Source organism: Poromitra crassiceps (assembly GCF_964638095.1).
Source record: "Poromitra crassiceps genome assembly, chromosome: 6".
Lineage (NCBI taxonomy): Eukaryota > Metazoa > Chordata > Actinopteri > Beryciformes > Melamphaidae > Poromitra > Poromitra crassiceps.
Window position 1 is genome coordinate 29639551 of NC_139627.1, and position 13323 is coordinate 29652873.

Consider the following 13323-nt stretch of genomic DNA (forward strand, 5'->3'; position numbering starts at 1 on the left):
CTTTATTAATGAATATAAAAAGCTTCTGCTGTGGATTTTTAGCTCAAACAAGCATTGCACCACTGAAGTAAAGAACATGTTACATGACATTTTCGAAAATAAAAAACAGTTTTGACAATCATGAGTGGTTCATTAAATATTTAGTAGGCTCAGGTCTGAGTGCCAAAGGGGTGCCAAAGTCACCCCCTCTCCCTCTTCATGGGATTTCATCCGCCATTCATTTTTCCATAAACCTTGCTTAAAATGCTTATAAAAATTGTTTTACTTGTTCAAACCAAGCGATTTGACTATACTTAGAATCAGGGGAGACAATGCAACATTTCACTCAATTTTTTTTTTTTTTTTTTTTTTTTTTCGAATTTCGAATTTCAATAATAAAAGTCGACCTTGATAATAACAACGATTATTCGAAAATTCGAAATTCGATGCCCATCCCTACTCTCTATGAGCACTGAATTGCTTTTTTTGCCTTTTTTACACTTTCATTCTTTTCTCTCTTTTCCTTGACAAACAAAAAAGAGACAAAAGTCAACTACAATTGGTTTGCCTGTCTCAGAGTGACAGAAGCTTAAACGTGTCTCTCAGAGTGACAGAAGCTTCAAGGCCTCTGAAGAGTCACGCTTTGTATGATTTGATTTGTGAAAAAGTTCAAAACAACAAAACAATCAAGTTTCCATGACAACAGAGGGAAGGTTCTGACAATGGAACCTCCGCTGGGGACTAGAATAATTTTTTGCTGTAGCAAGATTAACTGTTTTTATTCAAACAGCAAACAAAGCTTGTCAACCTCAACTTGACCTCACATTGTGAAGCGCTGGTCCCAAGCCAGCTCATCTAGTTGTTTACTACCTTAAAATGTCTAGACTTTCTAATTGTCATTCTTGTGCACACCAAACCAAACAGCAGTCAGACACTGACTTTTCTATGGATGTGACGCAAATAAATGTGAGGGCATAGAAGGGATAAGAGGAGGTGTAAAAGGCTGATAAGAACAAGAAGGGAAGAAGATGAGATGATAAACAAGAGGAAGGTTTACCGGACAGTGTGTGTGCACAAGCAAAGCAGACAGAGACAAAGAGAAGCAGGAAAGTGATTGAATAAAGAGGTAAAACTGAGGACAAAAATGAGAGGGACAAGTTACAAGAGTTTGAAATGAATGAGTGGAGGGCGCAGGTGTCTGGAAGCTGCCTGTCAGGGCAGGGAGAGGAACCTAAAAATAACAAGTGAATCGTAAAGTTGTCTTCTCCCACTGGCGATGGAGTTCCTTGGGTCAGTCAGTAAAGAAAAAGTAAAAAAAAATGTTTTGGACAAAATTCAAAATGGCAGACAATCTTGTAGACAAAACATGGGCAGGGCCTATACAGATAGATGCAGAATGATCATCGGATAAACAGTGGAGGAGAAAATGTAACAGGCTACACAGTTTTTGGCATTTAAAATGTTGCTGTAGTGCCCCCTATTGGCAAAATGACACAAATTATTTTATAGGAGTTCAGAGTACGTACCTGCACATCAAAGGAAAGTTTGGTTACAATAGGACAATGCATTCCTGAGTTATGGCATTTTTTGTGAAATAGGCCCCACTCACGAAACTTTGGAAGTCGATCATATGAAAAAGGTGACTATAACAAAAACTGATCGATTATTTTTGTGCAGGACAGTCCATACATCCTGTGTGTCATGGTTTGGTGCACAGTCCATACATCCTGTGTGTCATGGTATGGTGCAGACAGTCCATACATCCTGTGTGTCATGGTATGGTGCAGACAGTCCATACATCCTGTGTGTCATGGTATGGTGCAGACAGTCCATACATCCTGTGTGTCATGGTATGGTGCAGACAGTCCATACATCCTGTGTGTCATCATGGTATGGTGCAGACAGTCCATACATCCTGTGTGTCATGGTATGGTGCAGACAGTCCATACATCCTGTGTGTCATCATGGTATGGTGCAGACAGTCCATACATCCTGTGTGTCATGGTATGGTGCAGACAGTCCATACATCCTGTGTGTCATGGTTTGGTGCAGACAGTCCATACATCCTGTGTGTCATGGTATGGTGCAGACAGTCCATACATCCTGTGTGTCATGGTTTGGTGCACAGTCCATACATCCTGTGTGTCATGGTTTGGTGCAGACAGTCCATACATCCTGTGTGTCATGGTTTGGTGCAGACAGTCCATACATCCTGTGTGTCATGGTTTGGTGCAGAGTGCAGACAGTCCATACATCCTGTGTGTCATGGTTTGGTGCAGACAGTCCATACATCCTGTGTGTCATGGTTTGGTGCAGACAGTCCATACATCCTGTGTGTCATGGTTTTGTGCACACAGTCCATACATCCTGTGTGTCATGGTATGGTGCAGACAGTCCATACATCCTGTGTGTCATGGTTCGGTGCAGACAGTCCATACATCCTGTGTGTCATGGTTTGGTGCAGAGTGCAGACAGTCCATACATCCTGTGTGTCATGGTTTGGTGCACACAGTCCATACATCCTGTGTGTCATGGTATGGTGCAGACAGTCCATACATCCTGTGTGTCATGGTTTGGTGCAGACAGTCCATACATCCTGTGTGTCATGGTTTGGTGCAGACAGTCCATACATCCTGTGTGTCATGGTATGGTGCAGACAGTCCATACATCCTGTGTGTCATGGTTTGGTGCAGACAGTCCATACATCCTGTGTGTCATGGTTTGGTGCAGACAGTCCATACATCCTGTGTGTCATGGTATGGTGCAGACAGTCCATACATCCTGTGTGTCATGGTATGGTGCAGACAGTCCATACATCCTGTGTGTCATGGTATGGTGCAGACAGTCCATACATCCTGTGTGTCATGGTATGGTGCAGACAGTCCATACATCCTGTGTGTCATGGTATGGTGCAGACAGTCCATACATCCTGTGTGTCATGGTATGGTGCAGACAGTCCATACATCCTGTGTGTCATGGTTTGGTGCAGACAGTCCATACATCCTGTGTGTCATGGTTTGGTGCAGACAGTCCATACATCCTGTGTGTCATGGTTTGGTGCAGACAGTCCATACATCCTGTGTGTCATGGTTTGGTGCAGACAGTCCATACATCCTGTGTGTCATGGTATGGTGCAGACAGTCCATACATCCTGTGTGTCATGGTATGGTGCAGACAGTCCATACATCCTGTGTGTCATGGTATGGTGCAGACAGTCCATACATCCTGTGTGTCATGGTTTGGTGCAGACAGTCCATACATCCTGTGTGTCATGGTTTGGTGCAGACAGTCCATACATCCTGTGTGTCATGGTTTGGTGCAGACAGTCCATACATCCTGTGTGTCATGGTTTGGTGCAGACAGTCCATACATCCTGTGTGTCATGGTATGGTGCAGAGTGCAGACAGTCCATACATCCTGTGTGTCATGGTTTGGTGCAGACAGTCCATACATCCTGTGTGTCATGGTTTGGTGCAGACAGTCCATACATCCTGTGTGTCATGGTATGGTGCAGACAGTCCATACATCCTGTGTGTCATGGTTTGGTGCACAGTCCATACATCCTGTGTGTCATGGTTTGGTGCAGACAGTCCATACATCCTGTGTGTCATGGTTTGGTGCAGACAGTCCATACATCCTGTGTGTCATGGTTTGGTGCAGAGTGCAGACAGTCCATACATCCTGTGTGTCATGGTTTGGTGCAGACAGTCCATACATCCTGTGTGTCATGGTTTGGTGCAGACAGTCCATACATCCTGTGTGTCATGGTTTTGTGCACACAGTCCATACATCCTGTGTGTCATGGTATGGTGCAGACAGTCCATACATCCTGTGTGTCATGGTTCGGTGCAGACAGTCCATACATCCTGTGTGTCATGGTTTGGTGCAGAGTGCAGACAGTCCATACATCCTGTGTGTCATGGTTTGGTGCACACAGTCCATACATCCTGTGTGTCATGGTATGGTGCAGACAGTCCATACATCCTGTGTGTCATGGTTTGGTGCAGACAGTCCATACATCCTGTGTGTCATGGTTTGGTGCAGACAGTCCATACATCCTGTGTGTCATGGTATGGTGCAGACAGTCCATACATCCTGTGTGTCATGGTTTGGTGCAGACAGTCCATACATCCTGTGTGTCATGGTTTGGTGCAGACAGTCCATACATCCTGTGTGTCATGGTATGGTGCAGACAGTCCATACATCCTGTGTGTCATGGTATGGTGCAGACAGTCCATACATCCTGTGTGTCATGGTATGGTGCAGACAGTCCATACATCCTGTGTGTCATGGTATGGTGCAGACAGTCCATACATCCTGTGTGTCATGGTATGGTGCAGACAGTCCATACATCCTGTGTGTCATGGTATGGTGCAGACAGTCCATACATCCTGTGTGTCATGGTTTGGTGCAGACAGTCCATACATCCTGTGTGTCATGGTTTGGTGCAGACAGTCCATACATCCTGTGTGTCATGGTTTGGTGCAGACAGTCCATACATCCTGTGTGTCATGGTTTGGTGCAGACAGTCCATACATCCTGTGTGTCATGGTATGGTGCAGACAGTCCATACATCCTGTGTGTCATGGTATGGTGCAGACAGTCCATACATCCTGTGTGTCATGGTATGGTGCAGACAGTCCATACATCCTGTGTGTCATGGTTTGGTGCAGACAGTCCATACATCCTGTGTGTCATGGTTTGGTGCAGACAGTCCATACATCCTGTGTGTCATGGTTTGGTGCAGACAGTCCATACATCCTGTGTGTCATGGTTTGGTGCAGACAGTCCATACATCCTGTGTGTCATGGTATGGTGCAGACAGTCCATACATCCTGTGTGTCATGGTATGGTGCAGACAGTCCATACATCCTGTGTGTCATGGTATGGTGCAGACAGTCCATACATCCTGTGTGTCATGGTTTGGTGCAGACAGTCCATACATCCTGTGTGTCATGGTTTGGTGCAGACAGTCCATACATCCTGTGTGTCATGGTTTGGTGCAGACAGTCCATACATCCTGTGTGTCATGGTATGGTGCAGACAGTCCATACATCCTGTGTGTCATGGTATGGTGCAGACAGTCCATACATCCTGTGTGTCATGGTATGGTGCAGACAGTCCATACATCCTGTGTGTCATGGTATGGTGCAGACAGTCCATACATCCTGTGTGTCATGGTATGGTGCAGACAGTCCATACATCCTGTGTGTCATGGTATGGTGCAGACAGTCCATACATCCTGTGTGTCATGGTTTGGTGCAGACAGTCCATACATCCTGTGTGTCATGGTTTGGTGCAGACAGTCCATACATCCTGTGTGTCATGGTTTGGTGCAGACAGTCCATACATCCTGTGTGTCATGGTATGGTGCAGACAGTCCATACATCCTGTGTGTCATGGTTTGGTGCAGACAGTCCATACATCCTGTGTGTCATGGTATGGTGCAGACAGTCCATACATCCTGTGTGTCATGGTTTGGTGCAGACAGTCCATACATCCTGTGTGTCATGGTTTGGTGCAGACAGTCCATACATCCTGTGTGTCATGGTTTGGTGCAGACAGTCCATACATCCTGTGTGTCATGGTTTGGTGCAGACAGTCCATACATCCTGTGTGTCATGGTATGGTGCAGACAGTCCATACATCCTGTGTGTCATGGTATGGTGCAGACAGTCCATACATCCTGTGTGTCATGGTATGGTGCAGACAGTCCATACATCCTGTGTGTCATGGTATGGTGCAGACAGTCCATACATCCTGTGTGTCATGGTTTGGTGCAGACAGTCCATACATCCTGTGTGTCATGGTATGGTGCAGACAGTCCATACATCCTGTGTGTCATGGTATGGTGCAGACAGTCCATACATCCTGTGTGTCATGGTATGGTGCACTATTCATATTCACCTCCCTGAGTTCCTGTGTGTCAATACTAAAAGAATAAACCAGATTAAAGAGAACAGAACAGGAGGGACAACTATCCCTGCCTACATTTTCTGTCCCCAGATAATTAGATGCCTACAGATCCTTTCCCAAAAATTAGAATATCATGGAAAAGTTAGGTTTTTTGCATAATTCCTTTCAAAAAGTGAAACTTTCATAGATTATAGATTCATTACACACAAAGTGAAATATTTGTAGCCTTAATTTGTTTCATTTTTCATAATTTTGGCCTACAGCTCCAGAAAACCCCCAAAACAGTATTTCAAGAAATTAGAATAGTGTGAAGAAAATCAGCAGTTACTTCTCAGTTATGACTGACTCCAGCCTCAGTCCACTCCCTCTGAATCTCCGCCAAATTTTTGAATTGTCTTTGCTTGACAATCCGCTGAAGCCCACCGTCATCCATGGTATTTCCATGATATTAAATTTTTTTGGAAAGGATCTGTATGTTATAACGGGGGTTACTGCTTGCAATAGAAGAATAAACCTACTGTAGGTGACATTAGGGATTGGAGGATGCAATGCTAAAGTTAAGATGGAGAAGCAGGCAGAGAAACTTTACATAAAACACATTTTGAAAAATGCAGCAATTAAAGTGAAAAAGAATGGATATGTCTAAATTTAGAGAGGAAAACCCTTCCTACGAGCCTGAACGTGAAAACGTTTTCCTAAAATTGGATCACAGTGTGTCAGTTGGACACTCTGGTTCTTTGATTTCTTTTCTCTCCTGGACACCCATGAAAACAGGAAAGGATGGATACAATGTTCCAGGTACCTTTGGTAAGAAGGCGGTCTCTGACGGAGACCCTGTGGGTGGAGTCGGAGGCTCCAGGGGCGCGGGCCGTTTTCCCCCCATCTTCCCTCTTCAGCTTACTGGCCAACGTAAGCATGGCTCCACAGCTGTGATCTGCCCCACGCTGTGCTGCTCTGCACTGCTGCTTAAATGCCTGAGTCACACACCACACAATGGATGCATTGGGTTAATTATATGATAATGGACAATGGAGAAAACTGTACATGGCATTGAAACATTTAATTAATCTGATGAAGGTCGTGATGACCGAAACGTTATTCTTCTATTAAACTTTTATTTGCATTTGGAGACAGTGTGCGGGAGTTACTTCTTTCTCACTGTGTCGGGTTTTGCCCTTCTCCAACGCACCTGTCGCGTAGGTGTGCGAAAGCCTTTTCTCCTCATTAATCCCAAATTAAATCCTTATCACACTTTAGCCAGATAAAATTAGGTAGGATAGTTTTCCAACTAAAATGATAGTGCCATTATTTTTGCTGGATGTTATTATTGATTTGAGAAACAAAATTATGATCTTCACTTTTTGAGCCGTTAACATTTTCAACTGATGAAGTGTTTCTAAATGTTTCAATATTATTGGTGTTGCTGAGATTGGAATGAAGGCAGACATCTCTACTGCCGATATCTCCAAAACTCTTGGCAACTAACACAAAACGATATACAGTAGATGGATAAATAAATTTCCAAAAAGTGCTTTTGTTAACCACAGACCTTATTTTATGCATTTAAGTGAAATCCCCATTCTAAAACCACAGACTTTTTCACTGAAGAACCCGGAAAATACTTCGGGACTCATTCCTGCGGCTCTCTATAAGTGGTTGAAATTGATTATAGGAGTAAATTTCTATTAGACTCCCCGTAGTGGAGAAACATGTAGCATGGGCTACAAGCCACACACACACACACTCATTGGTGTGTGTGTGTGTGTGTGTGTGTGTGTGTGTGTGTGTGTGTGTGTGTGTGTGTGTGTGTGTGTGTGTGTGTGTGTGTGTGTGTGTGTGTGTGTGTGTGTGTGTGTGTGTGTGTGTGTGTGTGTGTGTGTGTGTGTGTGTGTGTGTGTGTGTGTAGGCTTGTTAAATATTTTCAATCAATATTACCAAAATAAACCTGAGCGGATTTGGAATTAGCCAGGAAAGTGGACTATGAAAGTCCTGTGCAGAGAGAGAGGAAAAGTTTTTGGTTGAAGTTGTCTTTCGGACTGTGCGTGAAGGAACGAGGAAGCTTGACACGAGTGCGGAAGGCGGATTGTTTGAATGCAGAAAGAGAAGTCAAAGGTTTTGTTCAAAACATTGGGTTTAGGATAGGATGGTGAAGAAGAAGAAGAAGAAGAAGAAGAAGAAGAAGAAGAAGAAGAAGAAGAAAGTGGTGGCAGAGGATGAGTCAGAAGCGATGTGCGAAATTCAAAGTGAGGAGGATTCTAAAGGAATTGAGAGGAAGAAAAGGAAGAAGAAGGATCGTGAAATTAAGTGATTCAGATGAGGAAGGTGGGGTTAAGAAAAAGGAGTACTTCAATGTTGGAATAGTGGCTATGGAAAAAGTGGACAGTGTTTTTAAAGATCTGCATGCAGTAGGCAGGTATATTGGAAGAAGGCTTGGTGATGTATGATCGATAAGGATAACTAGGAGTGGTATGATTATAGTTGAATGTGTCTCAGAAAAGCAGAGGGAGGAAGCCCTAAAAATCCATTCGTTTGGAGAAAGTCAGAGTGACAGTGTGCTTGTGGAGTAGAGGTGTCAAAAATAATCGATTATAAGATGCATCGCGATGCGGACGTGCAGGATTCTGCATCGATTCACAAGTGTCAAAAATCGATTATTAAAAAATTTAAAAAATAAATAAATTATTAATAATCAAATAAAATATAATGGAAGTACATGCAGTTGTTTATTTTAATTATGGATCATAATACAATGCAATTCCAAATGCACTTTTATTTTAAAAGTAGCCACAAAGTGAGAAAAAATAAAGTGAGAAAAAATAAATCATGTATTGGGGAAAAAAGTGATGCATCGATTTAAGATGCATCGAGATGCATCGATAATCGTAATCAAATCGAATCGTAGCCCTCTGAATCGTAATCGAATCGTGAGGCCAGTGAAGATTCACAGCCCTACGGCCGGTTCACACACACGCCTACGCCTATGCCTACGCCTATGCCTACGCCTATGCCTACGCCTACGCCTACGCATATAGGCATTGCTTCATGCACGCCTGGCGCCTATTTTCGTTCACACAGGACGCCACGCTCTGCGCTACGCTGAACACATGAGCAGCGGTTTTTTTACACTTTTCAGATCTGATTTATAGCATGGGTGAGTCCTCTTTTTTATTGTAATGTGCAAGTGAGGATGTCTGTCTATTTCTTGGCCCTTCCCTCGGGTAATCATGTGACTATGAGTCATCAACACCCTGAGTGATATATGCATTGAGACAGGGGGGGTATATATACATCTGATAGAAAAGACGTTAATAGAGGAACACATGAAGGACAGCTTTCCTACTATGCACTCGTTAATTCGCGCTCCACCCTCCCTTTTGGGCAAACTCGGTAGAAAATATGGCCCAAGTCCACCAGAAACAACAGCCAGCTTGACAGTTCAGCGCGCCTAGAGCTGAAAAATAGAACAGACGCCTAAACGATAAATGCAGCGCAGCGTAGGCACAGCGCGAGCGTGGCTTCAGCACAGCGTGGCAGCGGTATGTGTGTGAACGCTCTCGTCTGTTAACAAGGACGCCTAAATTTTAGGCGTTGCTTAGGCGTTGCTTTAAGCGTCGCTCTAGGCGTGTGTGTGAACCCGCCGCTATTGTGGAGTGCTTCCCATTCAGGGGCCAAAACATGGAAGAAGGGTGGTAAGCGCTGGTGTGCCAGTGTCAGTGGACTTTCAAGTTTTTTTTTTCAAGATGCAAGGTGATTGACGAGATTTCGTGAAGGGAAAAGAGAGGATAGTGAGTCTGGGTGTTTGACGTTTGATGGTGAGTTGCCAGAGAGAGTGTACTACTGTATGTGTTATAAGGTAAGACCGTTTGAAAGAGCTCCTATCAGATGTTTATGTTGTCAAGAATACGGGCATGTGGCTGCTGTATGTAATGGAGAGAAAAAGTGTGGCAGTTGCGGAAAGGATGAATGTAGTGAAGAGAGGTGCGCTGAGAAAGAACAAGTTAAGTGCTTGCTTACATTGTGAGGGAAATCACTATATGGGGTCCGTGCAGTGTCCAAGGAGAAAGAAAGAAAAGGAAGTGAATAGGATAAGAGAAACTAGGGGAATGTTGTATGGGGAAGCTGCTAAGAGATGGGGGTGGGAGAGAAATGAAGAAAGGAATAGGATGGTTGTACAGAAGGAACCGGAGAAGGAAAAGGAGGAAACGGATTGAGCTAACATCATCTGCATGGAAAAGAGGAGATTTTTGGCTTTCATTGCCATGGTGATCAACTGTGCTGTTGATATGATGGGGATGATGGAGAGAATCTAGATGATGCTGGACGCTGCCAGGAGGTTTTTAGATGTGGTGGATGTAACTGGAAAAGATCTAGACAATATACTGAGGGAAGAATTTGAGAAAACTCAGACAAATGAGTCTAGGTGATAGAATGGACAACATTATGATTTGGAGCACTTTGGGTGGACATTGTTTTGTTTTTCACACTGTAAATAGAATACTGTGAAATTGCTAAAATTCAGAAGGTGGCGGTAATGCACAAAATGCTGTTTGCCAACCGCCAGTAAACATCAGAAGAAGAAGAAGAAGAAGAGGAAAAGCTACATGCCAACTCTGTGAGCGACGCCTGACTAAAATGGCCAGTGATTGTGTGCTCCAACAGGTATCAGAACAGCAGGTAATAGGTGAGCACTGCCACTGAGCAGTAGCCATGCGAGTTGCATTCTGACCATCTGCTGTTTAACTGTGGTAAACAGCTAAAGTTTGCTTTGAGCAAAGATAAATTAATTTAGGGTGGAATCAGTTTTCTCCCCTCTGAGTCATGTCAACATGGTCATGGTGGAAGACCAAAATGTTCTACCAACTCTATACTAAAAACAACCCATTAGTCTGGTCTATTTACATATCACTCTTCCATTAGAGTTAATGGTTTGTGTCTATAGTCAAACAGAGCAAGCTTTTCTCTTTCTGGATTTTAGAGAGGCTTAGGTGTTACATTACATTATGTCATTCAGCAGGTGCTTTTATCCAAAGCGACTTAGCACATTTTGTCAACAGTAGTGCAATCAAGAATCAACTGTGTGTGCATCACAGTATTCATCGGCCAAGACCTTTAAAAAGGAATAAGTAGCATTTGTTGATAATTAAGATGTTAAGACCAGAATAGGTTTTATACTGGGATGGAGTATGAAGAGTCTAGCAGCAGATTTCATGGTCAAGCAATAAGAAAGTAATGCAAACTTTTGCACACATTCTTCAATTCAATTCACTGGGATCAGAAAATCTGACATCAAAGTCAACTCAACTGGGAATTCCTAATAGCTGGTGAAATAGAGTAACTATTTCGCCACCTTTTCAGTCAATTTCAGAGTTCATGTTAAATAAAACATCACATCCACCATGAAACATGCTTTCTGATCTGCTTGCATATTAACTCATATGACTCAGTCCTGCTGACCTCACTGATCTCTTTTGCGGTTATGACACTGTTCAATTCCTTCTTGTTTTCTACATCTAAAACAGAATACCCTAATGGGCTGCAGAACGAGAAAAGAAACAGAGCCTGCCTGGCCTGCTCCAGTGACTCTGTCTGTACAGACAGTATTCAAAACTGAACACCCTCAGCAGGCGACAAGAATGCCTGGCAGACCTTCCACCCTGACAAAAAAGATCTGCACCGGCTTCAGCAGATATTTGGTGTCTTATGGGCCTTTACATGCTGTTGTGTCTGGCCACCCTGCTTAGGGAACACTTCATTGGAGTCTGTACTCTCAGTGTGTTCATTGCAGGCACTGGGTTAGCTCATTTGGTTAGCAGTGGGATGGGAGAGGGAAGGTATCAGATATCTGCGAGCCCATGAAATGTGTCACTGAGTCCGACTGCACCCCCACCTGCCTCAGCTGTCAGTCAGTCACTGCACCCCAGCCTAGCTTACTGGCACACTGAGTGCCAGTGTTAGCCAGCTAGCTATGGGGGGGATAGGGGCAGGGCAATGCAGTCAACTCGCACACAGCCGAGCTGGTAGAGGAAATACACACATACACAGGACAAAACACAGCAGGATCTATCAAACACACACACACACACATACACACACACAGTCTCTCTCGCTCTCTCTCACACACACACACACGCAAATGGAGATGCCACTCACTCACACCTATTTAGGTCATGCGACTCTGCTCTTGTTGTGCACTCACACCATATAGATTCTCATAGATCTGACACACTGTCTGGCACAACCTCAACAACCACCCATGTTTATAGTTTATTACCTTTCCTTCTCAGTCTTGTCCTTACACTAGATATTCAATGATGAGCTGGTTAAGTAAAAATGTACCGTTATGGTTATGAATGCCAGAACGTAATGTTCCAGCAACGTTACGGACATAACGTTAGTAATTTTGTAGGTTTTCTAACATTCCAGAACGAGCAACTTTTACGTTTTACGCAACGTGTAACTGTTATCCCACAACAAGGCAATATGCCATGCGGTTTCTTGTGGGGCTGAAACAATCAAGTCAGGGAAATATGCTTAATGTCTTGATCACTTTTCCATCATCGCTAAGCTACAACTAGCTAAGCAGATTCCGATAGCAGGTGCGCTCACACAACGCAACAAGCCTGAAGGCGTAACGGTTATTTCAACTTATCACACGCGTGTTTTGCATAGGTACGAAAACATTTGACTTGTCTGCTCAGTTAACAAGCAAGTGTGACTTGTTAGCGAAGTATCTAGCTAGCCGAGGTAACGTGAAGTGTATTCAGTAGTGTAGCCGCTAACGATATGTTGGGCGTTTCTTTTACCTGCTGCCTGGGAGATAGCGCTCCGTAACGTTTATTACACCATAATCAACTACACTCCTCTGTTCAAGGCGCTGTCTGGCTCCAACTCCAGCTGGAGAATACAAGAGGCACTTCCCACGGAAAATAACTTTTAAAAATAAACAATGCAAGGACTATAAACAAGCTGGGGAATCAGCTGTCAGAACTTTGCTCCAGTGTCATCGGCGACGGAAGTGCAGTGATTGTGCCGTTCGTTATTGTTGTCCGTGTAGATACGGCTGCAGGAAAAATAGTTCCGCAAATGTTGAGGTGTCCCATCCACCTGTCTACACACAATCGTGCATGCATACTACCAGATTAGATTAGATTAGATTAGATTTGAACACTTGGTAAGTGTATTTAGCTATTTATTATTGCATCCAGTTATACTAGACCTATATCAAAATAAAATACATACTGTACGTGTACAATAATGATACAGATTCAGCATCAGATGTAAATGTAAAATAGTTGCAAAAAAAATCATGTTAGATTAAAAAAAAATACTGAGAGCAGACTAGACCAGCCGAGGTCATCACTTGGTTTACTAAGTAACTAACTAAGACAGTCGACTTACTTGGCGGTGTGTTCCGGTTCCAACAAAGCC

General features: G+C 43.6%; 1 protein-coding gene across 1 annotated transcript in view; it reads right to left on the reverse strand.

Moving 5' to 3' along the window:
• ube2f (ubiquitin-conjugating enzyme E2F (putative)) overlaps positions 1-12827 on the reverse strand; it is a 92601-nt gene extending 79774 nt beyond the window's left edge. Inside the window, exons 1-2 of the mRNA XM_083638370.1 lie at positions 12699-12827; positions 6698-6869 (exon numbers count right to left, since the gene is read on the reverse strand). Coding sequence (XP_083494496.1) covers positions 6698-6812 — 115 coding nt within the window. The 5' untranslated portion in view covers positions 6813-6869; positions 12699-12827. The remainder of the gene's footprint in view (positions 1-6697; positions 6870-12698) is intronic.
• Positions 12828-13323: the final 496 nt, after the last annotated feature.